The sequence below is a fragment of the Megalopta genalis genome, chromosome 2, assembly GCF_051020955.1.
Source record: "Megalopta genalis isolate 19385.01 chromosome 2, iyMegGena1_principal, whole genome shotgun sequence".
NCBI classification, from domain to species: domain Eukaryota; kingdom Metazoa; phylum Arthropoda; class Insecta; order Hymenoptera; family Halictidae; genus Megalopta; species Megalopta genalis.
The window spans coordinates 13,072,144-13,099,243 of NC_135014.1; the positions used below are offsets into that span (position 1 = coordinate 13,072,144).

The following is a 27,100-nucleotide window of genomic DNA, read 5'->3' on the forward strand; positions in this document are numbered from 1 at the left end:
ATTCGACCAAAAAATAAAAGTATTCGCAAGTAGGGGACAACATACATATATTAAAGAGCAGATGTATTTATTTATTTATTTATTCATTTATTTGCTTTATTGTTGTATGTCATATAATAGTTTTGTGTTGTATATCGCAATTATCATAAATCAAATTTGAAAATAGGCTTTAAATTATAACAATGTATCTTAGAGAATAATTGAAGCGTTCCCTGGAATAATAGATCAAAAGCTCTCATATAATTTTCACGAGCTTCATCGAAACTTACGCGTAGGGGACCGTTTCAATTATAGTATCGTCGCTATGTATTGAACACTTGTCGAAATCCCCACCAAGAAAGATTTTCAAATGTTCAATCGAGAAATGAACATTTCTTATGTATGTATATCGAGTGTTTATCTAGAATATTTAATATATCATACTAGTCCAGCCGAACAGCAGGTGACATTTTCTATTTACTTTTACCTTTCATTTCCTATAATTATGTCTTGTGTAATAATAACCATAATATAATAATAAACATTATTACCACCACAGCAATAATAGTATTATAATAGCACTGTTTCTAGGGTCGCACGGAGTTATATTTACGTGTCGGCGGCCCACTACCTGTTTAACAATGAACAATATTCATTGATTCGAATAGGATTCGGTATACATAATGTTTAATGTATTATTAGTACAGCGCGTATTAATTCGTGACAGCGTGTCTTCCAATCTTTTTCATTTCCGTTTCGACACTTTCATCGTTCAAGATTCAAGATTCAAGATTCAAGATTCAAGATTCAAGATTCAAGATTCAAAATTGATTCATATACGTCAACGATGTCAAGGTGTTGCTAGTTGCACTGTTTCATCCGAGTAGACTTTAGATCGAGTAGAATCTAGTATGACATTGCGGACTTGTTACGTTACGCTTCTCAACCAGCACCACATTATTCGCGTTTCTTTGATTCAGGATCTCGCTTACAACGATAGATAAACCAGATCGGCCGAACGATATGTCTGGCATGTTTGCAAAACACAATACGAAACTAACCAGAAGCAAAATGAATACCGAAGGCAAAAATCAGCGATCTCTGATCGTACCATGCGGGTGTTATGTAGACGTGTCTGTAGAAGCATCTGTTTTATATGTACGTACGCGTGTGAACATTTGATAAATGTTTTATAAATTATTCGCAACGCTATAGATTCGTTGGAGAGATTGCGTCGACGGTCATCTTCGGATGACCCGACTAAACCTGTTTATCAGCGAACCACAGAGAATGTTTCTTTTTGCTAAACGTAAAACCAATACTTTTCATTGAGATCTTATTATTCTTCTCCTTGGTATTATCACGATTATTATTATTATTATTATCATTATCATTATGCAATTATCGTCGTTGTCATTGTTACCGTCGTTATCGTCATTTCATTGATTGTCGGTAGAGTAAATAAACTGGGTGTAATGAACGCAATGAAATATTTCAATAAAACAAGAAACTGTGATCATACGTTACCATGAATATACAGAAGCGATTATCATCTATGACAATGATCATAATAGAATTTCATAATGTATACGCGCAAGTGTACGTACGTACGTAACTGTGTGCGTGCGTGCGTGCGTGTGTGTTTGTGTATCTGTGTGTATACGTCTTTAAGTATGTATGTATTCATGTTGTATATCTGCATGCATGTACGTAAAGCAACCGTAGAAAAAGATCGAAGATATATTGCAGTCAATAACAAAACTTCTTTGTATTGTTTTGATTTCACAAATCTTGTAATAGAGTTCTTTCGATACCATGTTTGGAAATGATTTGCATCGAATAATCGAGTTGGACAATACGATAAGTTGAAAGAAGGATTTACCGCCTTATTACCTAGTAGCATGACAAATAATCTTGAAATTCTGTTAGATGGATATAATTAGAATTAACGATGCATTTCAAGTACCTGGAAACAACGCTTCGTATTTCACTTCCATTTATGTACTACTTTGACTTGCAAGTTCTGTTTCACGTTTTGCAGGTCAGAAAGCGAAATTCCTATACTCCCTTAATGGGTCCATTTATTCCATGTCTGGAACAAAGTTGTTTATATTATGTACATGTTCCATAAGAAAAATGAGTAAACAATTGAACAGAAACACTTATTTTTCTCGAATGAAAAATGTACAATTCTCGAATAGCTATCGAATATGGAAAGAGCAGATGAGAATGAAAAGGCTTACTGACCCAAGCAATCGTTCAATTAAAAAGAAACCTAATAGAATCGTAGAAAGAGAACAAATTGAAATGTATTTTCTTGAAAAGTGAACATAACGTACCGGATGTTGTTTATCTTGAACGGCATCCGGTATTCCCCAGGCTGGTGGATCTATTTTATTAGGTTCATTTGGAGGTATTTCTGTTAAAGCTGGTGCTCCGAATTGACCTGGTAATAGCGTTAATGCTGGCATTAGGGATAGCGCTGCCGCGCTTCCGTTAGGGAACGGTTGTTGTTGAGCATCTACGTGGCCCTGAACCAATCCACAAAACGCGTTGATCGTAGACAAACGTTAGGAAGGATAAATACCATACATGTTGTACAATGGGATAATAAGCGTTACCTGAAACGAAGATTCCATCATTTGGTGGAGTTCGGCGTCGACGTTGGATATACGGTTGTAGGTGGCATTGGACCGAAACATTTGATGCCTGTCTATCCCAGGAGCTAAACCGGCCCAAGATCCAACAAGTTTCTCATTGTTGAGCATCCAGTTGATCGAATCGGCATCACCGCCAGGTCCCATGCCGGATGTTGTGTAATTCTTCCAAGCTCTTTCGGTGCCGATCGGTCGAGGCACCTTGCGATCTTCGATTTTCAGCTGACTCATCTCTTGGGCCACTTGTGCCGGTGAAGAAGGCGATATCGCTGGTGAACCACCATTCTCCAACGTAGTGATCAGGTCGATGTTTCCAGGTTGTGCGGCACTCATGTTGGTCAAATGATTTGAAAAACCGATCTGTCCGATCATCGGGTCTTGATGCGTCGGGTAATTATTGTGCGGTGGAGCGAATGGCCAACGCGTTTGACCGTTACTGGAGATGCTGGAGTTTGGAGTAGCTCGCGATGGCCCCTGATACTTTCCCAGGGGAAAGTTTCCGAGCATTGCCAAATTATTCGACTGGATCGCAGATGGCGGAGGTGGTGGTACAGGGGCAAACATGTTTGCGTGGATTCCCGCCGCTGCTGCAGCCGCGGCTGCCGCCGCCGCCGCCGATCCCGGATTAAACATCGTCACTTGAGGTTTATTGTTCAAATGCAAAGAACTCGAAAAGTCGGGTGCTCTGGGATTTAATCTTGACATACTGACGGTAGTATTTACAGAAGCGGATGGAGCTGCTATCGTTTGCGTGAAATTCTGCATGTGAGGGTGAAACGGTAGAAGAGGGTGATTTTGCTGACCTTCGTTCGGCACCATTTTCAGCAGATTCGAATTCACATTCGGGTGCTCGTAACCGACGTTATTGGCTTTAAACAATCCTACGTCTAATGTTGGTTGAGACGTTGAAGGTAGAATGTGCGGTTGGTGCGTCGTAGTGTTTCGCGATGTCAATTCACCTTGAAATACCGGCCTGCTGAACTGAGCTCCCATCGCTGCGCCCATCTCTATGGCTTGTTGAGGGATCACTGGTCGCGCAACTGCCAAATTACCAGGCGGTTTGTTCGAAAGCGAATGATCGTTGTAATTCCCGCTTGTCGGTTGGAATTGAGGCGGCTGAATAGGACTGTGTCCTGTGTTGGACGACGTGCCGCTTCCTATGCTGGTTGCACTCGTATTGCCCGCGCTATTAGATTTGCTCGACACAGGGGAACACATGGCTGTCCCGCGATATCCAGGAGCTTTCGAGGCATCCACCTGTTTCGAAACAACAAATTATATAAGGAACGTCGAAATTAGGCCTGATATAATAATTCGTATACATATTTTATAGGTTTCCGATACTAACCTGTGGGGGGACGCTGTCTATAAATTTCGACGACGACGAACCGGATGTATTTACTGAAACACCACCACCAGCTACGGTCGCGAAATTCATACCCTTTTGCGATTCATTTTCTCGGCCACCCCACATCGATTGTTGAGTAACTTTGGTAAACGTATCGTTGAACAACGAATATTCGAGCGGCGTGTTATTCGCCGCTTGTTGCTGCTGCTGCTGCTGTTGTTGTTGTTGTTGTTGTTGTTGTTGCTGTTCTTGAATCGTAGACGTGATCGGTGTTGAACTCCTTATTTGATGCTGCGGTTGTGGTTGTTGCTGTTGTTGTTGTTGTTGTTGTTGCTGCTGCTGCTGTTGCAATTGTTGACTCTGCGATGATACGATAGGAGGAGACGGAGTAACGCGAACCGAACTCGAACAAGTTGTTGCGATAGAATTTTCTGGGCAATAAGCAACCACTGTACTCGTTGCCGGTGACATCGTGACGTTCGAACCAGGAGAGTAAGTAGATTTTCCGGTGTAATGGGTAACCATAGTTGGCGGGGCAGACAAAGTAGGCAGTGGTCGGCAGTGTTTCGGAGATGTACTGGCTACAGGCTGCTGAGACGTTGTTTGAGCCATTGCTGTAGCTGTAGCTGACATTACAGTGACGGCATTAGCTTGCAACGATTTCTGCTTGTTTACCGCGGTATGAGTGGACTGCATCACGGTGGTGGATGTATGTGTGGAGGCAGTGATTTCGGATAACTTTGCTGCAAATGTTTGCGTGGTGCTTGTCGTCACAATTTTTGTTGCCCGTCCGGCCGTCATGATCGCGCTCGTATACGACATTGTCGTCTTTGTGTTCGACGACGAAGCCATTTGAGCAGCCACAGCCTGAGCACGTTTCTCAGCTACACACGGAAAAGTAGCAAACAATTATTCAAGCATCGAAACACTTCGTGCTTGCACTAGATACTTCAAAGAATTTGACGGTTACACGACGTTCTAAAGAATATCTATTTGGTTACGCGCGTGTAACGAGACTCTGGTTTCGTTACTAATTCTCAACTTGAAATGTATGTGAAACGTATAATGTACATTACCTGCGGCAACAAGTCGGGGCGCCGTTGCACGCGGCAATGGCGTTGGAAATGCTCCGCTAAGTTTAATGGTGGACGACGATCGAATCGGAATTAACTGATTCACAGTTGAAACCCCCGATGTATAACTGGATTTGTTGATTTGCGTATTATTGGAATTCGACGTTAGACTGAGCGGTTTACTTACTGGGCCCAATTTTGGTTTACTAGACTGAAATTTAAGGTAAATTGCATTCGCAAAACGTACTTTTCTAATGCACAACGCGCTATACGTAGTATAAAGTTCGTTGAATCTTACGGCTATCGTGGAAACAGTTTTATCCCAAGAAGATGTCGTGACAACGACAAGTTTCGATTTTGGAAGCATTTGCAATATATCAACGTCAGGATCTTTGATCAACGCTGCTATTAGTGCATGAGCTTGCTTCGTTGCATCCGATGATCCCCTAAAATTATCCAGAAAATATCAATAAACGAAGAAAGGAAATGGAAACCATTTCCACTGCCAGACAGCATGAAAACTATGATAGGATAAATTAAGATTGAGATATCGTACTTGATAGTAATGATTCGTTCACCCTGGCATTTACTTTGTTTATCTACTTCAATATGTGCTCCCGTAGCGCCTCTGATTGCATTGATGTTGCTGCCGCCTCTTCCTATTACTCGGCTGATCGCATTCGGTGGAACAGAAACCTTCTTCGAACGGAACGGAGAATTCATGAACCTTCCCGAATCATCGGATTGTCCCCTATTTCGAAAATATTTACATTTCTTGATCCATTCTAGTTAGGTTTCTCGTTAAACGGGGAGAGTACGGGCAAGATACGGACAACACAGAATTATAAATTTATTTTCGTTGCTTTCCTTACTTTCGAACGACTTCTTTCCATCCTTCCTCGCGCTTGCCTCCTTGTTTCGGACTTGTGGAAGTGTTGGTTTTCGTGGTTGTGTTCAACGAGTCACCGTCGTATTGATTGCTGTAAGACTTTTTCCCTTTACCAGGTATATATGTCTCGTTGCCGGTTGCTTCGAAATCTTCCCTATCAGCGGGGTGCCTGGATGACTCGAATACCAATTGACCTTTTAATTTACGTTCGTTGCAAGTAATCGTCGAGGATCTGGCACTCGTCGTAACAGATATAGTGGACACAGATGCTCCGTTGGTGGCGTTAGTCATGATCCTTCTAAAAATTCAAATCAATTTAAATGTCGGCACGAAGAGACGCCCGTGTTCTATAGAAATTATGCGTAAAATAAGATGTTGTGCTACGAGATAGTATTCTACACGAGACTCACTTCTCAGTGGTATTGTTATTTTGAGACTTGGTTGGTGTGATGGAATTTTGGGTCAACGCGTTACTCTGAGCGATCACAGTTTTCGGCGATCTCTGGGGAGATGTATCCTTTTCGTTGTTGGCAGGGCTGTTGGTCTTCTTTTTCTTCTTCTCCTTTTTCTTCTCCCTAGCTTTGACATCGTTACTGCTACAACTACCTTGGCTGTTTGCATCGATTCCACTATCACCTTCTTCTCTGTCGGGATCTTCTGGACTTCTATTAACCGGTGACGGCATACTGTCCATTCTCTCGGATCCGTCGCCAGTTTCGTGTTCACTGTCGTCGGCTCGATCACATTCTTCGTCCCCAGACTTTTTTCCGCTTTCCTCCTTGTCTTCGTACGTGCTTTCATTCTTTTTATATTCCTCGTGTAATTTTCTCTTCTCTTCCTTTTTCTCGAGTTTCTTTTTTTTCTTCCGTTCTCGTCTGCGAGCAGCCGCCGCTTTCTTCGATTCTTCCCGTGTTTTCTCCATATCCAATTCTTCCAATAGTATGCTCGCGTTTTTATTCGCTTTGGCCGCTTGAGTTTCTTTCGCTGCTCGAATTACTTTAACACATTCCTGACACTTTTCGAGAAGTTCTTTGTCGCTTACAGTGGCTATGTACCTAGTCATTTCTTGGTCGCTTGGGAACTGTGTAACGTGATTCACCATCCATTTCACAACTTTAATATGTCCCTTGCGAAACGCTGCCATTAAACAGGACACCTAGATGATACGAAGTCACACGTGTACTCGTCGATTCGGTATAAATACAAGTATAATACAGTTTTAATGTATAGAATACAGACTTTCGAAATATTCAATATATACATACCTTACGATTATCTTGCGAATCGATGTCTGCGCCAGCATGGTATAACAGATCGACGACGTTCAAGTGTCCACCGTTTGCTGCTAACCACAATGGGCTGTTTCCCTTTTTATTTTTTACCTCTACTTGTGTCCCTCTACAAAACACGAACGAATAATAGAGAAATCTCGTATTTCTCTTCTCGCTTTCGGTGAGCGATTACAAAGAGATACGCGAAGAAACAAGTCCGAACAGACTACCTTGATAATAGTAATTCTACGAAACGGCAGTGTCCTTTATCGGCGGCGATGGTAAGAGCAGTGTCACGAGACGACGGAACGGGGGTGGCGTTCACATCTGCTCCTTTGGTAAGTAAAACACGACCGACTTCTACGTAACCACCACTCGCAGCTTCCATTAACGGTGTTAAACCAGTCTGTGAGAACGTACATATATTTTAACATAATGCCTAAATACGTCAAACTACACAACTCACATGGGGATATCTATAAATGCAATTGTATGTACCTTAGCACGATGTTCGACGTTGGCTTTACGATCGAGAAGAAGACTGACTACCTCGTGTCTTCCTTGAAAACACGCCAATGTTAGCGCTGTATTACGATTTGTCTCGATCTGGGCGTTTATATCGCTGCCCATGTCGAGCAACAGCTTCACCGCCGCTATAAGTTATCGTTGATAAAGTTACCGTTTACACAGATTTCATGGGACACAATGAACACAAATGATCACAACGTCAACTAAATGTTTTACGGTACGTACCAACGTGACCGTTCATAGCGGCAAGCATGAGCGGGGATATACCCAATTTTGAACCAGTTCTGGAATTAATTTCAGCACCATGACTGAGGAGAAGCTTTATTATGTTAACATAACCGCCGGATGCTGCCAGGCTTAAAGGTGTGTAATCAGAAACATTACGATGTTCTTTATTGGCAGCTCGATTAAGTAAAAGCTCTACCACTTCGTATCTACCACCGCTACAAGCCAGAGATAAAGGTGTATCCTTGGTGCGTTCAGACTGAGCTTCTATATCAGCCCCGTGATTTAAAAGGATCTCTACAACTTTATGATGTCCAGCTGTTGCAGCCAATATAAGCGGAGTGAATCCCTTTTTGTCTCTATGTTCTGAAAAATGTAACGCATGATGATAATGTTGCGAATTTGCAGATCGCATATCGTTACTTAAAGACCATTTACCTATATCTGCACCACGACTCAACAAAAGTTCGGCAAGCTCTACATGGCCACCAGCGCATGCCAAAGTCAAAGCAGTATCGTGATTACTGTCTGTTTCAGAGTCCACGTCCATACAAGAAAACGGAGCGGGTGGTACTTGATTAGTTGTGTATCCTCCAACCGTTGGTACGCCCGTTGTGTACTGACCGGCAACTAAAATTGCACACGAATTAGAAAAATTGTTACCGATTAATATCCGATATTCTTCTTTCCTATCGTATAGAGTTTTCTTACCTGTCGTCGGATCTAATTGGTAATTTTGACTGGGAAAATTGGGAGTCTGTTGTTGGGTATTGGCAGTTTGTTGTTGTTGGCATGATTGTTGTTGAGGTAAAAGCGGATATCTTCCCTTTTTTCCTTTACCGGTCGCTGGCGCAGTATAAACTTGTTTTTTGTCCGAAGCAACGATGGTGGCAGCCGTTGTCGTGACCGGTGCTTGCGTTTGAGTAGCCACTTGAACTTGATTGGTGTTACAAGCTGTCGATTGTGTGTAACCGTTCGTTTGATGAGGAATGCTATCTATTACTCCACTCGCTTCGGTTACATTTGGTAGAGCTTGCATGGGAACTGCTGAATACAGGAATAAATATATATATATATATATTTCTATGTGCAGTAATATACTATACTTGACAAATATACTTGAAACTTACTTATTTGCGACGATTGGAGTGGTAATTGCGGTTGGAAATGGCATCGTAAAGCATCGAGATACCCATCTTGAAAGTGTTTCAAATAATTCAAATCTTTCAACTCTTTAAACGGTTTATTTTGTAAAGACTGCGTACTGGTTAATTGTAGATCGGCTGATATGTCTGTTTGTATTTGAACACCAGCACTGGTGACTTGAAGCGAAGGCAAGGTCGGTAATGAAACAGAAGGTACCGATAACACAGGATTCGTGAAGTATTCTTGAGACGCATAAGGACTGCTCGTTTGCTGAACTATTTGTGCACTTTGCAATTGTTGTTGCTGCGCGGACTGTTGTTGCTGCTGTTGTTGTTGTTGTTGTTGCTGCTGCTGTAGTTGCTGCTGTTGTTGCGGATCTTTACTATTTGAAACTTCTAACCTTTTCAATTCAAGCTTCTCTTTATCTTCCGTCGCTACTGACACACGGGGAATACATTTCAGAAATAAATTTCTATGTTAATCGAAAAGGTTGAAATAATTACCGTCAACCGTGTCATCGAAACTGATAGAGCGAAAAATTTCAAAAGCGTCGTCTAGGGGAATATGCGTGCCGTCTTCCAATTTTATAACGCTTTCGCTGGTACAAAGTGCTTTTGCTTTTTGAGCAGCAGCCACAAACGGACAAGCGCCATCACGATGCAGTCTTGCTAATTCGGGATCCGCTTGCTCCGTAAGATTCTGTTGAGTTGATTGCTGCAAATGTGAATCGCATTATTTAAAGAATGTGATCATTCATTTTATGATACACGACATAAACTCGAGAAATCAATTTTAGTTTACAATTACCTGATCGTGAAGATGATGCGTATACGCAGAATGAAGATGCGACATTAATTGAGTAGGCATGAGTATGTTGTTTCCATTAGTAGTCACTGGACCAGATTCCTGTTGAGACTGCGAATGTTGTTGATGCGACTGTAAAGCTTGTTGTTGAATTTGTGCCTGCTGAGGTGGTGGCTGCTGCTGTTGTTGCTGCTGTTGCTGTTGTACCTAATTGTATTGTATGTAGATAATATTTTCATTAAAGGTGTAACATTATCGTAGTAAAACGAAAGTAGAAAACAAATATTCAAACCTGTACTTGATCAAGCTGTAATTGAAGCTGCTGATTAAGTTGTTGCAGTTGATGCACCTGTTGCACTTGGTAGGTGTGTTGCCGTTGTTTCTGTTGGTATTGCTGTTGAAGTCCAGCCATTAAAGTAGCCTGTTGTTGTTGTTGCTGCTGCTGCTGCTGTTGTTGTTGTTGCTGCTGCTGCTGTTGCTGTTGTTGTTGTTGTAATTTTCCACCTACTACACTAGACGTAGCTTTGCGGATGTTTTTACCTTCCTTTTTCGAGACGGGCTTCGCTTTAGGGCGATCGCTTATGGCGGTGTTTTGGCTGACGTCGCTACTTGCAGTGATTGGTTGAGAAACTGTCATGACGGTAGGTGGTGTAGATATACTTGGAGGGCTCGGCGTAGTCGTAGAAGATGTGTTAGAGGTAACCAATGGAACGGTCGACGTAACCGGTATCGTTGCAAGAGAGAGTGCATTTGTTGTAGGAAAAATCTCGCGACCTAATTTTCTACGTGCCATTTCTTGTCCAAGTTTTGTTCCTTCGAGAAAAGATTCATAATACTGCGAAATTTCCAGACTGGTACCTTGATTGAAAATATTACTATTAAGAATATTTTATGCAACGCAATTATTATCACCTGCAAAGAAAAGCCCAATAGACGAAGGATTTAAATACCTGGTGACAACATATCAGATTCACTGGGTTCTTCCGACTGAGACTGTTGTTGAGTTGGAACAGAATTTCCTGAACCGGAGAACCAATGGGCTGGACCCTTAATTTGAAGTTCCCTTTCTACCCTCTGCGCATATTTAGAATTTACAACATTAGAATCGTCAAAAATGTATAAATTAATAAAAAGTATACGCACCTGTAATTCTTCAAGTATTTGCCGTTTATGTAGGATTTGTTCTTGTCGAGTATTTTTTCGACTCTCGGAACCATTCAAACCCGGGGTCGGTGCTGGAGCTGGACTAAGGCTAATATTAGGTTCTGAAAGGTTGGTAAATCCTCCACTGCCTTTGTCCAAAATGTTAGTATCGTCTTTAGTTGCTACGATCGCTTCACCTGCGGGTTGAGAACGAACTTGTTGCGCCTCGGCCGAAGTAAGGCTCATATCAGGCATCATGGTTACTGATCGATTTTTTCTTAACAATGACTTCTGTGTATTATGTTTAGGTTGGATATTTTGCGCTTGCGATTGCTCTGCATTATGTTGTTGTTGCTGTTGATGTTGCGACTGCGTCGTGGATGCTTGTTGTTGATGAGGCATGCGTTGTTGATGTGCTATGTGCTGCTGCGGCTGTTGCTGTTGTTGCTGCGGCTGTTGTTGTGATTGTTGTTGTTGCTGTTGTTGTTGTTGTTGTTGTGGAAGTAACATTGGCGCAGGTGCAGCATTATGCGGAGCGCTCATCATAATACTGTGAGGATAATCTAACAAAAGTTGTACAACACTCGTATGTCCACCCTTCGCAGCTTCAATCAACATCGTAGAATTATCCTACAGTAAATATATAATCTTATTGCATTTACATAGACGATCAAATATTTGTCGGTGCCATTAAACTGATCGTAAAATCGTACCTTTAGTTTATGAAACGGATTTGCAGACTGTGCAAGTAAAAGTTCAACAACCGCAAGATGACCACCAGCACAGGCTAAGGAGAGAGGAGTATGATCGTTGTTTGTCGTTTGTCTATTAACATCCGCACGTTTCGATGTTAGAAACTGGACTGTACAGAGATGTCCAGCTCTGCATGCCTTCATCAATGGCGTTCTGCCACCTTCGGATTCATGCTCCTACGCATTAAAGAAAAAAGGGGGAATAGTAGACCGGCGGTCAGAGCTCGTTCGTATGTACTCTTTAATCAAAGATACATACTAAATCAGCGCCAAACTGAAGTAAGAGATCCGCAACATCGGTATGTCCGTTTTCACACGCATATGTTAAGGCTGTATCTCCTGTTTGAGTCTGAGCATGAACATCTGCCGCGGATTCAAGTAAATAACGAACAAGTTCCAAATGACCCTCTTGCGCAGCTTCCATCAGAGGAGTAGAAGCACCTAATTCGATGTCAGCTTCGGCTTTAATTAGAAAGTCAGCGACTTCTAAAAAACCACCACAGCAAGCTAAAGTAAGTGCTGTTTCTTGAGTTTCTTCCGTTTGAGCATTGATATTCGCTCCTATGTGTAAGTAGAAAATAAAGATTTTATTATACCATATTATGTTGTATGTTATATCATATATTCCTACCGTGTAATTAGACCAAGAATATTGCACAATATATTGATCCTTCTACAATACCTTGACTTAGAAGCAAAGCAACCATTTCCTCATGACCTTCACGCGCTGCTTCCATCAACGGAGTATAACCTTCGTCGTTTACTTCCTCAATATTTGCTCCTCTCTCAATCAAAAGCATTGCAAGATCAACGTGACCTCCACAAGCAGCCAATGTTAACGGTGATTCAAAACTGTCTGTTGGCATATTCACTTGCGCGCCCGAATCCAAAAGTAGTCGAGCTACTTCAACGTGACCATCCATCGATGCTTCCATAAGGGCAGTGTGCATTTCATCGGTTTTGTGCTCCTACAAATTGAGATGCTTTGACTCTTCTTCATGCGAGTTAAAATACAGTTAAAATACGCATAACACGAGTAATATCGGCAAGTACCTGGTCTGCACCAGCTTTTAACAAAAAGCGAACCATCTCTAAATGTCCTTTATAACAGGCCAGTGTTAACGCAGATTCTTTAAATTCATTGGAATGAGTATTAATTCCAGCGCCATGGTGTAGTAAGATCTTAGCTACTGGAACATGGCCAGCACTGGCTGCTTCCATTAACGGTGTATGACCATTCTCATTGTGATCCTCTACATTGGCACCCGCTTCTAACAATACTCGTACTACCTCTTCGTGACCACCCGCACAACCATACATAAGGGCAGTATTACCTAAAGACATCGAAAGCTATTTATTAACTTTCATATATCGGTTTGTACAAGCAGATAGGATATTAGATTTTTCTATTAGAAAGAATCCCTGATATACTGGCAGTAATGTCATGTTATATCTGCAAATTAAGTTAGTACCATCAAATTTCATACCTGAAGTAGATTGAGAATTAACATCGGCTCCATGAGCAATAAGCAAGCTTACAACATCCACATGCCCAGCACTGGCAGCTTCCATTAAAGGGGTACAGTCCCCCTTTATACCACGGTCCTCTACGTTTGCATTCATTGCCAATAGTACCTGTATGAAAACAAATTGCTCGTGAAATTATACGATTATGTTGAAGCATTTTTAAAAAGAAACTAACTTTACAATATATACTAAGATATATGTTATAATGTACACAGAATTTATATGGCATATATATATATATATATATATATATATATATATATATATATATATATATTAACATGAATTGTAATACAATAGAATCAATATGATAATGAAAGAAAGCAATTAAAAGCTGAATCGATCAATTAAATACCTAAATAAAAAACAAGTTCACAGTATAGAGGCAATCAAAACTATGGATGAATAACAGGAGATTTTCTAAAATGTTTTAATCTATACGGATCGCTCTGTTCAGATCGAAACAACTAATAATGTTCCTTTATATATACGTATATTCAAGAGATAGTGCAAGATGCACAGTGTAAAATAACTAACCAGTTTTTGGTAGTCAATAAAATTATTTGCGTTATATATACGCACAATCTTATTCTACATTTACTGTTTCTTTCAATTGCATATTTCCAAAACTAACCCACATACAGAATGCAGGGATAAAAAATTTCGACAAGTATCAAGAGAAAGGCAATGCACAAGCAAGACTCCAACCTGAGCAAGTTCGTAGTAACCAGCTGAGCAGGCGAGAGAGAGCAAACTCTCTCCCTCCTCCGTAGTCTCGTGAACACTGCGTCCTTCCGTTAATAACTTCCTGACAGTACCAACGTCTCCGTCTGTGCAAGCCTCTACTAGAGAGCGTTTTTCGTTTTGTGTGCGTGGATTATCGCTGCGCATTCGAGTTAATGCAGCTGCTGCTTCATCTAATGCACAAGAAACACTTGATGTTAAGCGACGGAGCACTTCGTGGTCAGCCAAGTGCTTTCCATCGCCTGACGACGACAACTTGCCAATACCAGCTGCTTCCAGTAAGGCTTCTAACCGTGCCTGTGTTTCAGGGTCCACGGATCTCTCTGGATCTTCCGGAGGCAATAAAAACTTGGACGATTCTAAATGATGACCTTCGTCTAATTCAACCTGATCAATTGCAAAACACTCCACCTGTAAGTCACAAAACGATACTTTTCTTAATAATTGGAGTCAATATGAAAGCTATTTGAATAAACAAGGAATAGAATGCGATCAGAAAGATATTGTATGCTTATAATTAAGAGTGAACATATTACAAACAGTAAAATGGAATATTTCACATGTTTTGTCGATAAACTCTTTCAAGTTGTTTCGATTAAAACAATCTATTTTTATACTTAGGCACACAGCTATTTAGCGTTTTTAATTTAAGCAAGATATTCCATTGACAAAGTAGCTGACAATACTAGCGACATGAGATCCAATCATGTTCCAATTATGTTCGTGCATATATAAAATATGCATGAACGTTATAACAATTAACCACTAAATTGCTGAGTCATTAGAATTCCAACATTTTTATGCAACAAACAGAAGAAGTCTTAAGATATTGTAAAGAAGACTGTTTTAACGAAAATTCGACAGGAAAGCATTTTTAATAAATTGAGGTTACTCTGTACGATATAATGTCGTGAAAATATGAGGAGACAGTAGCGATCGAAATATTATACCACGGCTTTGAAGATATTACGCGTACATCGCAATAGGAACAAAGAATGAACGTCAAGGAACTTATTATATGATACGTGATTCGAAGTATGTAGGAATAAAAGAGTCGTAGTACAGGTTCAACTTGCGAGTATAAATCTATATAAGTAATTTCTAAGAGTTAGGTATAAATTTCATCTAATCTAAATCACCGTACGTACATCTCGCGTAGAGGTCATATCCCCTCGCGCAACGAATGGAAACCGATGAGACATAAAAGCAAATCAGAAGAGAGGTGAAAGTATCCTATCTTCTTTAAACGACTAAAACCGCTTGCCAGTTACTACAGAACAGAGACATAAGAACAATGTGCAGCCATTCCAAGAAGGACGAAACTGACACTTCCTTGCTACACTCTGCGTGTCTTCGTACGCGTTTCGTTTGTTTTTCCAATCCCAACTAAAAAGGAAACGGTCGCGTACCCTTTGTTCACGTAAACACTGATCAATTAATATAATTGTTCACACTAAAAAATGAAATCGTGAAGAAAAGCTACGATTCTGTATAACCGCTGCTGGTAGAATATAGCATAATATGGTGGCTCTGCTCTCCACAATTTCCACGCCACGAACACGAGCGACACAGGAGAGTCGAGCAACCGGTAGAGGCAGTGGCAAGGATGAAACTGAAACACAGCTCCTTGACAGTACTACGGAAAGAACTAGTTGTTAGGATGAAGATAGAAATACACCTATCAACGACTAAGGAAGGTAAGTAAAGGCGACCGAGCAGACAAGCAGGCTCATGAACTCGCACGAATACGCGAGAAACGCAGCCGAGAACTCCGCTGGGTGGCGCACAACGTAGTGCAAACGGACGTAAAATACTTGTGCGCGCACGCGCGTGTTCGCACACTCTCACACATGTACACGCGCGGGGCATGTAAATAAAATAGAGGCACTACTAGATAAACGCACTCGCAAGGATGTACTTACATACGCACATCACCAAATTCACGTCGCATACGAATACACGAATTACCAACGCATGGAATCGTGTAACACGCATACGCACGCAAAACATGAATACATACCCGTACGTACATGCATGCATGTGACGAAAGCACGGGAGCTCGCACGCGCGCGCACTTGTCTATAAGTGCAATAATTGCCCACTTCTATAAACATATACATACGTATCTACAGGCGCACACGTGCGTGCGCACGCGCTTGGTTATGCAGTGCAGCTAACCAGAGTTCTTTACCCAACGGTTATACATATGTACGTACGTGTTCAATCACAGGGCATGCAAAGCTATGATACACGAAAAAAAAAAAACACTATACATATGTGCACATGTATAATAGATATATGTCGCCGTTTCGGTATCGTGTATCATTAATTTCAATACAGAATCTTGGTTTAGGGTCCGAATGGAGTGGCACGAACACATCGCCAAATTTTAGTCAAAATTCAAGTACACGTAAAAGCGAAAGTCGGTAGAAAACAAACATTTATATGTGTAAAGTATACAGCATGTATCCGTAGGAGCAGGGCATTATTCTTTGTAACTGTATCGTGTATACGCAGGCTACTATGACGCTTACAATTACCTATTAACGCATATATTCCTCTTATATAACATGCGTAAATCCCTTTCTGACTTTTTATTCTTAACTAAGGCGTCCGACTACAATTTGTCTCGAGAAAAACCGCGAGTAGCTGTTTTATGGTTATGTCACTAATTTCGTACGATCGTTGTCACAAATTTGAACATTGTGCTCAGCGTGGACACAATCTTTCCGTTTCGTATAGCCAGTTCGTCGATTTCTCTGCCAATAAATGATTTATTTACCAAAATGTATGATTCTACGTATATTACAGCACGCAACGATATGACATAATTTCCTACCTACGTTAACCATGCGTTATGCATCACGGTCGTTTTTGCATTATTCTCGATTAACAAATAATAATAATAATAATAATAATAATAATAATAATAATAATAATAATAATAATAATAGTTTCATAAAACTGAAAACCAGGATGAATCAAAGTGAAAAAAAATTAGGTAATCGTGTAAAATAATGTGACAACTATGTGTGTTCGTGCAGATTCTACCAACTGAGTTTTTCGTGACGTAGCGACAAGGAGAAGATTGAGAAGAAATAAGAAAATATCGAAGAAAAGATCAACATTGAGTGGAGTAAGTTTCATCGAAAGCTGGTGCGAATGTACCCCGCCATCTATAAGTCTACACATATACAGACAAGCACAGCTTCCACGTACACGCATATTCACGCGCGCGCGCGCACACACACGACACACGCGCGCCCACACAAGCGGAAAGAGAGGGAAGGGTGGGAGTGAACGTCTTACACACAGAAAGTAAGAAAGAGTAAGTAGAGAATACAAGCGTGCGTATGAGAAAGAAGAAGAAGAAGAACGGAACGAACGAATGGAATAGCAGGGCAAACGGCGGAGGGGAGGCGGTGGTGACTGGACGAGACGAACGACAGAAGACAGAAGCGACCAACGAATTTGTAGGTGTGCGTGTGCGTGTGCGTGTATGGTGCGTACATGCGTACGTTCAACCTCTCGTCGCAGCAATATTTTATCCACGACGTGGCATGCTTTTTTGACTTGGTTTACCTCTGAAACACTGTCCTCCTCGCTCTCTGACGAGTCTGCCATAAAGGGTGGCTGCAACTCGGAGAAGGTCTCGGTCTCTGACTTCGTAGGGCTGGAGTTCGAAGACTGGGGAGTCGACGACGTCTTTCCAATGTCGTGGTGAACGCTTGCTGATTTTTCGTGCTTCTGACTATCCGAGGTCGTTCCTTGTGCTACATTCTGCATCTTTACCTTCCAGATTAATCATATGATACTAAGGTATCGTCTCCGTGTCGCAAAACACACACAGAACACTTGCTTTTCAATAATAATCTCGAGCACGATCGCCGTCATTCACGTAAGCTAACACCCGCCATTTCTACTATGGCCGACTCCGAGACTCCCAGATGCCTCTTCGACCATCTATATCATTCCATACGATTCGGCGAGCCATCTTTCGTTTCTTGCGGCGGGAAATTTCAAACTACTAACATTTCACGATACGTCGTAGATCATGGATTTCGGTCTCTCTTAGGTCGTATATTTTTTCGAATCTTTTAAATATTTCTCTATTACTATTACGTTTAGCAGTGTCCTTATTTGTCCTCACCAAATGAATACTCATAGCGCGTTGTTGTAGGTCCCGATAAAATAGAAATTTACACGCGGATGGACGAATATAGGTTGAAACAAAGTTCATTTAGAGGCAATGTTACGTTTATTTGCATTTGATTCTAATTTACAATATCAAACATATTTAGCTACTCTTCGAAGGGTGTAAATTTATGTATTATACAGCAGTATTATACGCAGTTTATTTAATTGTTAGATAATTTTTTTTATTTTATTACCAGATAATTGCATAAAAACACCAACAAGTTTGCGTTTTCATAAAAATGATTCGATATCGATCTCTAGTACAGAGCAAGGCATATTTAAGTCAAACTTCGTGATTACGTCCGGATGTATAACGCCCATCCTCCCGATTACTCTCCCATAGGATAAAATTTCTGCACACCGATCAGGAAAATATGTAGCATCTGAAAAAGAAAAATCTATTGAAGATAGTACAAATGCTGAAAAGGTTGTCGCATTCTTGTTAGATAGCTTACCGTCGACTGTACGAAGACGGTATCCGTGGTCGTTTTCATTAATGATCCGTGGAATTTCCAATACTTGGAATATCCTATCCAGTAAACCATGAATTATCTCAAAACCATCCGACTTGTTGTAATAAACAGCGCATAATCGTCGATTATTGCGTGCACCTACTTCCGCCTTATCATCTTTCAATACAACATCGGAGATTTCAAATAATTTTTGAGGAAGGGGCATCTTCTTATTTGCAGCTAGCGTTTTCAATAATCCTGGTAGTAAAGTTGTACGTGCCACCTTTAACATTGTCTATGTTGTAGTAGTGTTTACTGTAAAATGCCAGACAGAATTTATCAAGGATGAGATCAACGTACTTGAAATTCTAATGTCTTCGGATTCGATATGTGTACCGCAGGAATATTTTCCAATTGATGACCCAACTTATCGGATATATCCTCACGGGAACACTACGGCAAGGAAATAATTGAATGTCATCAAAAATTAACAGGATCGATATTACTGTTCACATTTTAGCAAATATGTTTCGTACCGTACCAACGAGAAGGTTAATGTTTCCGTGAATCCGGTGCAAGCCAGTTCTATGCGCAATTGATCGGACAATTTGTTAAGCGGAAACTAAATTTCAATCGGAAACACAAATTATAAAGCTTTAATTTTCTTTGCCTTTGATAAACGGGTCAATTGTGATAGTATTCATCCAAACCTCTTCGGCAACCGTTGAGAAACATGGTATAGTTTTTTGAATATTATTGTATCCGTACGCTATAGCGATATCCTCGTAAATGTCACATGCATGCATCACATCGTGCCTTGTGGGTGGCACTTCTACAAGTAACTTTTTATTGTTTACAGCTGAGCTTTTCAATGACATTTTTGAAAGCAGATCGGCCACTTCCTCCACAGTTCGTTTCACACCGATATAATTGATTGCTGTTTCGCAATCGATCTCCTGGGTTCGATATTTTAAATCAGGATAACGAAAGACCTTGTTATTAGGATATATAATTTCTACCGCTTCAACCGTGTATTTCATCTTGGAGTATTGGCTGAAGGCACAAACTATAGTATCTAATACTATTTTCGCCTACAAATGCATGCAAAAAGAACATTCGTCTATTAATTTTTGCGTCCAAATATAGTTTTTTCACAAGATTGAGTATTTTAAAACGCAATTACTTTTTCAAAACTGTACCAAGTAACTTGAATTTAGCGGGACTATGGATAACGGGACTAGTGTACTAGACGATAATCAAAATGCTTTTTCTTTTTTTTTAATTTTGCTATTACTCGGAATGACAACGAAATAAAAAACTCTCGTTTTTAACTGTCTTATCTGAGCCTATAGCGTGTTGAAAATGTTATCGAAAATTTTTTAATTAAAAAAACGAGAGTTTTTAGGTCATTTTTGTGTCATCCTAATAGCAAAATTAAAAAAAAGAAAAAAAACGCATTTTAGTCATTGTCTAATAGTCTAGACTAGTCCTACTATCGTCTAAAAAAAAATTCAAGTCACTTAGTCCATTTTTAAAGAAGTTATTGCGTTTTAAAAAGTATAAGCTCAATTTTGTAACTGTATATTGCACGTTGGAGGAACATTATTTCTAGGTTTACCTTTGTAAGGTCTGTTGCTGTACATTCTATCAGAACGTTTCTAGTGTCGAGCGTGATTTTTGAATGATTTCCATTAATGATGGGGGGAAGAGATAATACGGTCCCATTGTTATCTTGCACTACAGGAAAAACTGGACTGTCTTTTATAATGTGTAAATATTGTTTTAACTTCGTATGATTCTAAAACAAAAAGTACTTTTATTAACTGCCTCCTTTAATTTCTAAGCAAAATAAAATAACATGTACATTCAAGTTCTAGCTTAGATCTTGTATACTTACAGCATACAAATTCATTATTTCTTCCCCCGTATATTTTTTATCTTGATTAAGCGGTATAAAATATATATTTGTCGGTGGCTTGGCATCGTAAAAAAATGGACCTCTAACAGTGTCTAAGTCGTGAGTACCAATCGATACCAAAGTACGGTTTCTTCCTATATTTTGGTGCAACTTATCTTGAAGATCGATAAAACTATTGTAAGAATCTTTTGTAAATTTAACATCGTGTAAAATAGCTGCGACTATATGTTCTCTGATTTTTAGACACTAAAATATAAAATGGTAGAAATGGTTCTGTTACGATTACATGTCCTGTTAATAAATTAAAGAGATTCGTTTGAAAATCATTCCATATACCTCGCTTGTCATGAATATTCTGTGGGTGTCGCTGTTTGAAAATATAGCCGTGTACCGTGGTATATCGACCCTACATGGAAACATTGAAAGACATAATTCTTAACCTATTCAGAAAAATAACATTACATAAACTAATATGACAATAATTTGATTTTCTTTAAATACTTGAACCTGTTAAATATAGCTCGAACAACATGTTATAACATATACCTTATGTGACTTTTTATAAAAGCATATAGAGATGAAAATAACGCTTACTTGTTTAGAAATATCAACAAGCCAAGAGTCAAACCTTCCAAACATAATAAATCGTATCTATTTGCCGGTATATCAATTTTATATATAACTTCCTCCGATGCTTCTGTAGTTGCATCTATACCTCTTTCTTTCATTATTATTTGTTTTTCTGTCGTCTTAAAGTAAATTAAGGTTACTCGTACATACATTACAATCTAATTAATTACAAATATTGTCAAAATTAAGATATACATACCACTTCGTCCAATTCTAGACCAAATTTGAAGCACAAATCTTGAAACTCGTCATCGGCTAAAACAATATTACTAAATGAATCAAAAAATATTACTTTAGTTTAAATTAAATAGATGAACATAGACAGCAAAATTGGTAGCAAAATTGGTAGCAAAATTAGAATAAAATGGAGTATTATATTATTATGGAGAAATATATTATTATACTCACTGTACACGCTGCCAAGTGTCTTAAATAGTAAGTCACGTTTGACATTAATCGTCGGCATGTTTTTATATTACACACGGTACTTCTTGAAATAGTACAATATATTTAATTCATACGAACTGTTTGCTTCTTGAACAACTATATTCAGGATTTCCCAAAGTAGCACTTCGGGTGACGATTAATTCAGAAAAATTTACCGGTGGACGATACAAGCCGAGGTTAGGATCGTAATTGCTGTAACATTGTACATCGACAAATGAATACAGGTTGATTATATGTATCGCTCGATAAACGTATATCGCGTTGGTGATTAATCCTTTAAAGTCTAGACTCTAGACTATTCTATACCTCAAGAGAATCATTCATAAAAACGAGAACTCTCGCTTATACAGCAATAGCAAGATCAAGATTCAGTGCCACATATCGTAAAGCAGTAAAGTAACTTACAATACAATTATACAATGCGTATGGCACAACGGCATGATATAATGCCGTACTTACTATTACATATTTACATGGTACGCCATACATGTATATACATATGTATGTAATATGGACAAGATGAACAAGATGTATAAGCGTATTAGTATGATTGGATAGGTCTACAATTCCGAAAGAACGACGCACCAATGTTCCAAACGTGTTAAACTGTTTTAATATTCGACATTAATGAATATGCGTTCGCACAAGCTGCTCGTAATTTTGCGTGGATGAATGCACCCCTAAAATTTTTGATGTTTGGTGCCATCATGAACCTAAAGGACGAAGCCATACGTCATTCATCGTCAGCCATATTGCTAGTGATTGGTAGGAAAAATAAGTAGTGCACTCTACAGGTGAGTTTAGTTATCACATACGCGATCTAAGGTAATGCCTATATGGTGATGCGAATGTTTGTAGATCGGCGTAGATGCTACGCCACTTCTGTGCTTGGCGCATCGACGTTCATAATCGGCACGCGCAAAACTAGCTTTCCGCGCATGACTCATACCTTACCCCTCAGTCGTGTAAATGTGTGTATGTAATATACTTTAGACTCCATCCTTTGACTTGGCAAAATTAAAGCGTAGACAACTACGCGAAGGAAACGGAATTGTTCAGGAGAATCTACTGTGTCGAAACCGTATGCAAAAAAACAAATGATAATATTGCGAAATGTAATTAATTGCACTTTGAAGTTTGGTTAACTATTACGTTAACTAAGTGTATGTTTCGTTGTCCTTTTTTATTTCCTCATTTGATCATAATTGATGTTTGTAAGCAACGCGATGCATTCTACATACGTGCGTGACACGTCTGTTGGCGAAGAAATAAAGCTCCGTTCGATGTCCGTGCAGCGCTAATTGTTGTAGTGATAAAATTCTCAAATTGTTAGCCAAAATCGATTGTCGATAATTTAGCTAACAGTTTGAACGTTTTGCCGCTGCACTTTACGTTGTTATACAAAGTTTCACGTCGTTGATTTCAGTTGACTTACTTTGCTTTACGTTGTTTTAAATTGTTTTTATCGCGCCCCCCACCTTGGCCTACTATGGTGAGGCACTACTGTATAAGAGCGGACCAATCACCATATGGAATGCTATTACTCTTAGAAGTCCTATCCTATTCCTCATCTTTGATAGTGACAAAACGCTCAAGCTGTTAGTCGAAAATTCGTACTTGTCGATTGAATAGAAAACTAATATACACAGAAAACTGTATTATCTAAATCATTACAGGTATATGGCAGACGCGCGCGTAGGTAAGTAATGTTTTCTATTTTATCGACAATTTTTAAATATCGATTAAGAGAGAGTGTATGAATTCAATTATTATTATTACCTACCAACAAAAAAAAAAGTAATCAATTTATAATAAATCATCGTAGAGCGAACGCGTATATATGAAACGGGAATAATTTATTATGATATGAAAATATTTTCATATAAAAATATATCAAATACCTAATTAAATTACACAATCGATTAGTTTATCTATTCTATACCCACAGAGGAATTTTATGATAGCGCCATCCGATGCTGACTCGTTCTTTCTCTGCCGATAAGTGTCTGCTAATAATTTGAGCGTTTGAAACTACATGAAACGGCGTTAAATTGCTATATAAATGTCGATACCGAGTCTGACTCGTGATAATAGTGGAAGGAGTTAATGAGCAAATGATTCTTGCCGCTATTCTCACACTGCGGCTTATGGTCAGAGCGGCACAAATCACCTGCGTCCATACTTGCAATTATTCTAATAATTAAAATGAATGATTAAAAGACAATAATACACTAATCATAGATGATAAAATATAGATAATACATTGTAAGATTGCAGAAAAATTCTTCCTGCGTCATAACTTGACGGAAACTCATAGTGAATCACATGGAAAATCCACATTTTTTGAAAATATTAAATTCATCAGAATTTTATTAACTAACATTCTGTATTTTACACAAACAGCATCATTTGCCTCCGGTACGTTTTCCCGTACCTTTTGCATGTACATTAATTACTTCTGTGTATAAAGTGCATATTATTATTATTATTATTATTATTATTATTATTATTATTATTATTATTATTATTATTATTATTATTATATTCCAAGATACAGCTCGATACAGTCGTAGGACATGTCCACCGTATCGATCCTTTAATTGTTCCTCGGCCCGCGATATTCCGCGGACTTATTCAATTAAAATGTATCCTTCCACATTTTGTCGGTCCCCGTTGAAAGCGTTTCATTCGCAGTTGTTCTGCCGGCGCCATTCGTTATTCGCGTCCGACTCGATCTCTCTCCTCTAACTTTGCTTTTAAGCGACTGCTTGTTCATTTATAATCCTGCATTGCTCTTGACTCGGCACAAAGAAAAGGGCATTCGAAGTTTTCACTGCTAAGCGAGCAACTTTCACCCTCTCGCAGTTCAAGGAGCTACCCTCGGTCGCGTACCATCGCCGTTCCGACTTCCTCGGACTTGTGATTCAAGCTGGCGCTGTTGTTTCACTGATTTTTATTTTCCATTCTTTTCACCGAAAGTAATTACGATTCGGAAATTGCCCGTAGACGTAATGGATCGGCGTTTCAGTTGAAAATAATTATACTCGGCGTACAAACGACGACGAAACGATCTTCTTTGAACCGTCGAAACGACTCCGTAGTACTAACATAGAAAAAGACCAGGTAACTCTCGTTATCTGCTCAGAGGATATGTATTGAGAGAACACTGAGAAAATACTGAGAGAAAGTTACCAGACGTAACAGTTGAACACAAATTCGATTTTAAAGTCCTCAAGAATGTTAGACCGTTTTAATTGGCCTGTAAAAATGTTCACGGTTGAGAGCAGAGGAATATCGGACACCGGATTCACTGTTTCCTCGGGTTACAACGCGACCGCGGGCGTAAATTATCGATTGAAAATTTGATACGGTCGTCCGGTATGCGATAATCGAACGTGTGTCAGCCAATGTGCGATTCCTCTTCAAAGACAACGGGGGGAAGGGGGTACATACTTCTGAAGCATATAAATGTGTGGATCCCGATGCGTACGTTCGTCTTTCGACAGTGATCTTGTCATTCAATTGCGCGCCGAGATTTTGTTTGCCATGGATCGATACCTGTGCTTCGTGCTGATGATCGTCGCTTTTCCATTCGCCATGTAACAATATTTTTCCTACAATATTTTATCGCTATTGTGCCGCCTACGTCTGTGACATTATCTGTATATCTTTGGTGATCCTTTCTTTGACTTGAACTTTGCTTCTTCTGCTCATTCTTTGTCGCGATTATCGCAAATTTCATACGACAAAGACATGTCCGTTTGAAAATTAGGTCCAGTCACCCTACAACTCGATTGAATTTATTATGTCAATCTCGATATGATATTAATTGAGAGAGAGAGAGTGAGAGAGAGAGAGAGAGAGAGAGAGAGAGAGAGAGAGAGAGAGAGAGAGAGAGAGAGAGAGAGAGAGAACAGTTCGTTTAACAGTTTCATTAATTGTGCCAGGCCACAGTCGACCGAGAGGGGACCGTGCAAGTGTGGTGTGTTTCCGGTGGGGACGTCAAAGTCGATCATCGAACGGTCGTTTCAGGTGAACGTCACGTGTGACAATGAGGGACTGGAGCAATGTGTTGCGTTATGCGTTGCTCTGGTAAGTAAATAGTTGGCGTTAATGTATCGGGGGAATAATTGAACCAGAGCAAATGGAAATTCTGCTTAGGCGAAGACTGCGCAAGACAGGATGCCACAAATGATTTGCGAGGCGATAGAGGAACACGTGGAAAATCTGCAGGTGCGTCCGTTGATCCTTTTTTTCGATCGTAAGATTCGATACGTCATTGTAAAGTAAATCGTTCATTTATTTATTTGACACTGAACCTACCGCGCTGGTTAAAATCGCCTCGAGGTTCGGTTTTTATAGTTGCCCCGATTGTCGACAACTGTAAAATCGAACCTCGAGGATCGAATAATCGTATCTCCTCTTCCCAATATTGTTCAAAAAATGGATATTGTCCACGAAAAAGTTTACAAGTTGAAGGCAATTGGGAAGAATCGATTATACATCGGCCAGTTTCGGGACTCGGTAGGTTTAGCGTTAAACGATGATATATTAAAAATGATGATAAACGCGAATAAAAAACCGGAACGATAACGTAATCGGATCGCATTGTTTTTAGGTTGCAGTGTTCGCTGAAACTTGCGACAGTCTCTCCTGGACGTTCACCGGTCTAAAAAGCGAAGAACCATTCCTCTGCTGTCATGATAGAAAATCGATTTCTTGTTAGAACAAGATCCGATGATCGCAGTCGATTAAACGCATCGATCCTTCGTTAGGCTGTTGAAGAAATTTCAAGTGAAAAGTTGCGTTGTTTTATCGTATAGTCTGTGTGTGTGTGTGTGTTTTAACGTTTTTTAACGCGCGGATGTCTGTATCGACGACAAGATCCACCAACTGTTTATCAGTTCGTCGGTAATCGATGAATTTGTATCGTAGCCGGCCCTTATCGCGTACGATTGACATAAATAAGGATCGATTGGTTCGGTAGAAACGGATTGTTACGGAATCCGCGTTAACGGTATCGGCGAGCGAAGTTAATTACTGGTAGTTGCGGCAAGCCTCGTGTTTTTTTAATCGACAAACGAAGAATCGACGATGAGAGATCGTGTAACTTGAATAAATTGAGACAATGGATTCTGTTGTTGAATATTTCTGATTGAGACTATGTCGATATTGGGCTATGAATATCGATGAAAAATGAAAATGTTTAGAGTCGATCGTAAGAAATGGAAGAACATAATTTGTCCTACGGTAGATTTGTTGCGTCGATTACAACGTTTATTAACCGACCCCTTTTGTTTGCTGTAACGCATGAAATTCGCAGTCTAATTGTCACTGTTTTTCGTGAATAACTCGTAAACGAAGCCGCGG

The 27,100-nt window shown here is 39.7% G+C and overlaps 3 protein-coding genes across 16 annotated transcripts; 1 reads left to right on the forward strand and 2 right to left on the reverse strand.

The window, feature by feature from the left end:
• Positions 1-64: 64 nt before the first annotated feature.
• mask (multiple ankyrin repeats single KH domain) lies at positions 65-18,021 on the reverse strand. Of its 9 annotated transcripts, none has more exons than XR_013032645.1 (29): positions 17,669-18,021; positions 14,051-14,497; positions 13,303-13,450; positions 12,869-13,149; positions 12,498-12,783; positions 12,075-12,376; positions 11,777-11,992; positions 11,064-11,693; positions 10,871-10,994; positions 10,213-10,778; positions 9,924-10,127; positions 9,620-9,830; positions 9,101-9,553; positions 8,682-9,017; positions 8,409-8,600; positions 7,971-8,336; positions 7,716-7,870; positions 7,448-7,623; positions 7,212-7,344; positions 6,357-7,102; positions 5,930-6,244; positions 5,614-5,808; positions 5,356-5,503; positions 5,061-5,268; positions 3,985-4,868; positions 2,601-3,893; positions 2,319-2,510; positions 1,946-2,071; positions 65-610 (listed from the first exon to the last, which is right to left on the reverse strand). XR_013032645.1 is itself a non-coding variant. In XM_076518536.1 (29 exons), the coding sequence occupies exons 1-29, from the start codon at positions 17,870-17,872 to the stop codon at positions 2,048-2,050; spliced, it is 9,342 nt and encodes a 3,113-aa protein (XP_076374651.1). In that variant the 5' UTR covers positions 17,873-18,021; the 3' UTR covers positions 65-2,047. The 9 variants fall into 9 exon arrangements, 8 of the variants coding, with proteins under 8 accessions (XP_076374651.1, XP_076374650.1, XP_076374649.1 ...); XM_076518536.1 differs by having other exon boundaries at positions 65-2,071; positions 14,051-14,259; positions 14,353-14,497; XM_076518535.1 differs by having other exon boundaries at positions 65-2,071; positions 14,051-14,259; positions 14,347-14,497.
• A 304-nt stretch (positions 18,022-18,325) lies between these two features.
• On the reverse strand, positions 18,326-23,237 carry beta-PheRS (phenylalanine--tRNA ligase beta subunit). Of its 5 annotated transcripts, none has more exons than XM_076518549.1 (12): positions 23,166-23,237; positions 21,692-21,922; positions 21,483-21,538; positions 21,248-21,402; positions 20,990-21,059; positions 20,633-20,899; positions 20,354-20,533; positions 19,446-19,826; positions 19,277-19,357; positions 19,096-19,188; positions 18,739-19,018; positions 18,326-18,666 (listed from the first exon to the last, which is right to left on the reverse strand). In XM_076518549.1, exons 2-12 carry the CDS (start codon positions 21,747-21,749, stop codon positions 18,515-18,517), a joined length of 1,773 nt encoding a protein of 590 aa, XP_076374664.1. In that variant the 5' UTR covers positions 21,750-21,922; positions 23,166-23,237; the 3' UTR covers positions 18,326-18,514. The 5 variants fall into 5 exon arrangements, with proteins under 5 accessions (XP_076374664.1, XP_033324246.2, XP_033324247.2 ...); XM_033468355.2 differs by lacking the exon at positions 23,166-23,237 and adding an exon at positions 22,972-23,153; XM_033468356.2 differs by lacking the exon at positions 23,166-23,237 and adding an exon at positions 22,316-22,486.
• LOC117219308 (uncharacterized) lies at positions 22,683-26,863 on the forward strand. 2 transcript variants are annotated; one of them, XM_076518551.1, is made up of 4 exons: positions 22,683-22,845; positions 25,678-25,822; positions 25,892-25,963; positions 26,349-26,863. In XM_076518551.1, coding segments are annotated over exons 1-4 (327 nt in total). In that variant the 5' UTR covers positions 22,683-22,843; the 3' UTR covers positions 26,457-26,863. The 2 variants fall into 2 exon arrangements, with proteins under 2 accessions (XP_076374666.1, XP_033324253.2); XM_033468362.2 differs by lacking the exon at positions 22,683-22,845 and adding an exon at positions 24,237-25,329.
• The last annotated feature ends 237 nt before the right edge of the window (positions 26,864-27,100 follow it).

Bases quoted from the DNA above. Each gene is read 5' to 3' on its own strand.
- mask (XM_076518530.1), bottom strand. From the start codon at position 17,872: ATGCAGAATGTAGCACAAGGAACGACCTCGGATAGTCAGAAGCACGAA. The intron at 13,150-13,302 runs GTATGAAATTTG...CGATGTCTTTAG, and splicing joins TAATTCTCAATCTACTTCAG to GTAATACTGCCCTTATGTAT. The intron at 7,871-7,970 runs GTACGTACCGTA...GATAACTTATAG, and splicing joins CGCTATGAACGGTCACGTTG to CGGCGGTGAAGCTGTTGCTC.
- beta-PheRS (XM_076518549.1), bottom strand. From the start codon at position 21,749: ATGCCGACGATTAATGTCAAACGTGACTTACTATTTAAGACACTTGGC. The intron at 21,060-21,247 runs GTAAGCGTTATT...GTTTCCATGTAG, and splicing joins TTGTTGATATTTCTAAACAA to GGTCGATATACCACGGTACA. The intron at 19,827-20,353 runs GTAAACCTAGAA...ATGCATTTGTAG, and splicing joins CAGCAACAGACCTTACAAAG to GCGAAAATAGTATTAGATAC.
- LOC117219308 (XM_033468362.2), top strand. From the start codon at position 25,199: ATGTGTGGATCCCGATGCGTACGTTCGTCTTTCGACAGTGATCTTGTC. The intron at 25,330-25,677 runs GTAACAATATTT...TAATTGTGCCAG, and splicing joins GTCGCTTTTCCATTCGCCAT to GCCACAGTCGACCGAGAGGG. The intron at 25,823-25,891 runs GTAAGTAAATAG...AATTCTGCTTAG, and splicing joins TTGCGTTATGCGTTGCTCTG to GCGAAGACTGCGCAAGACAG.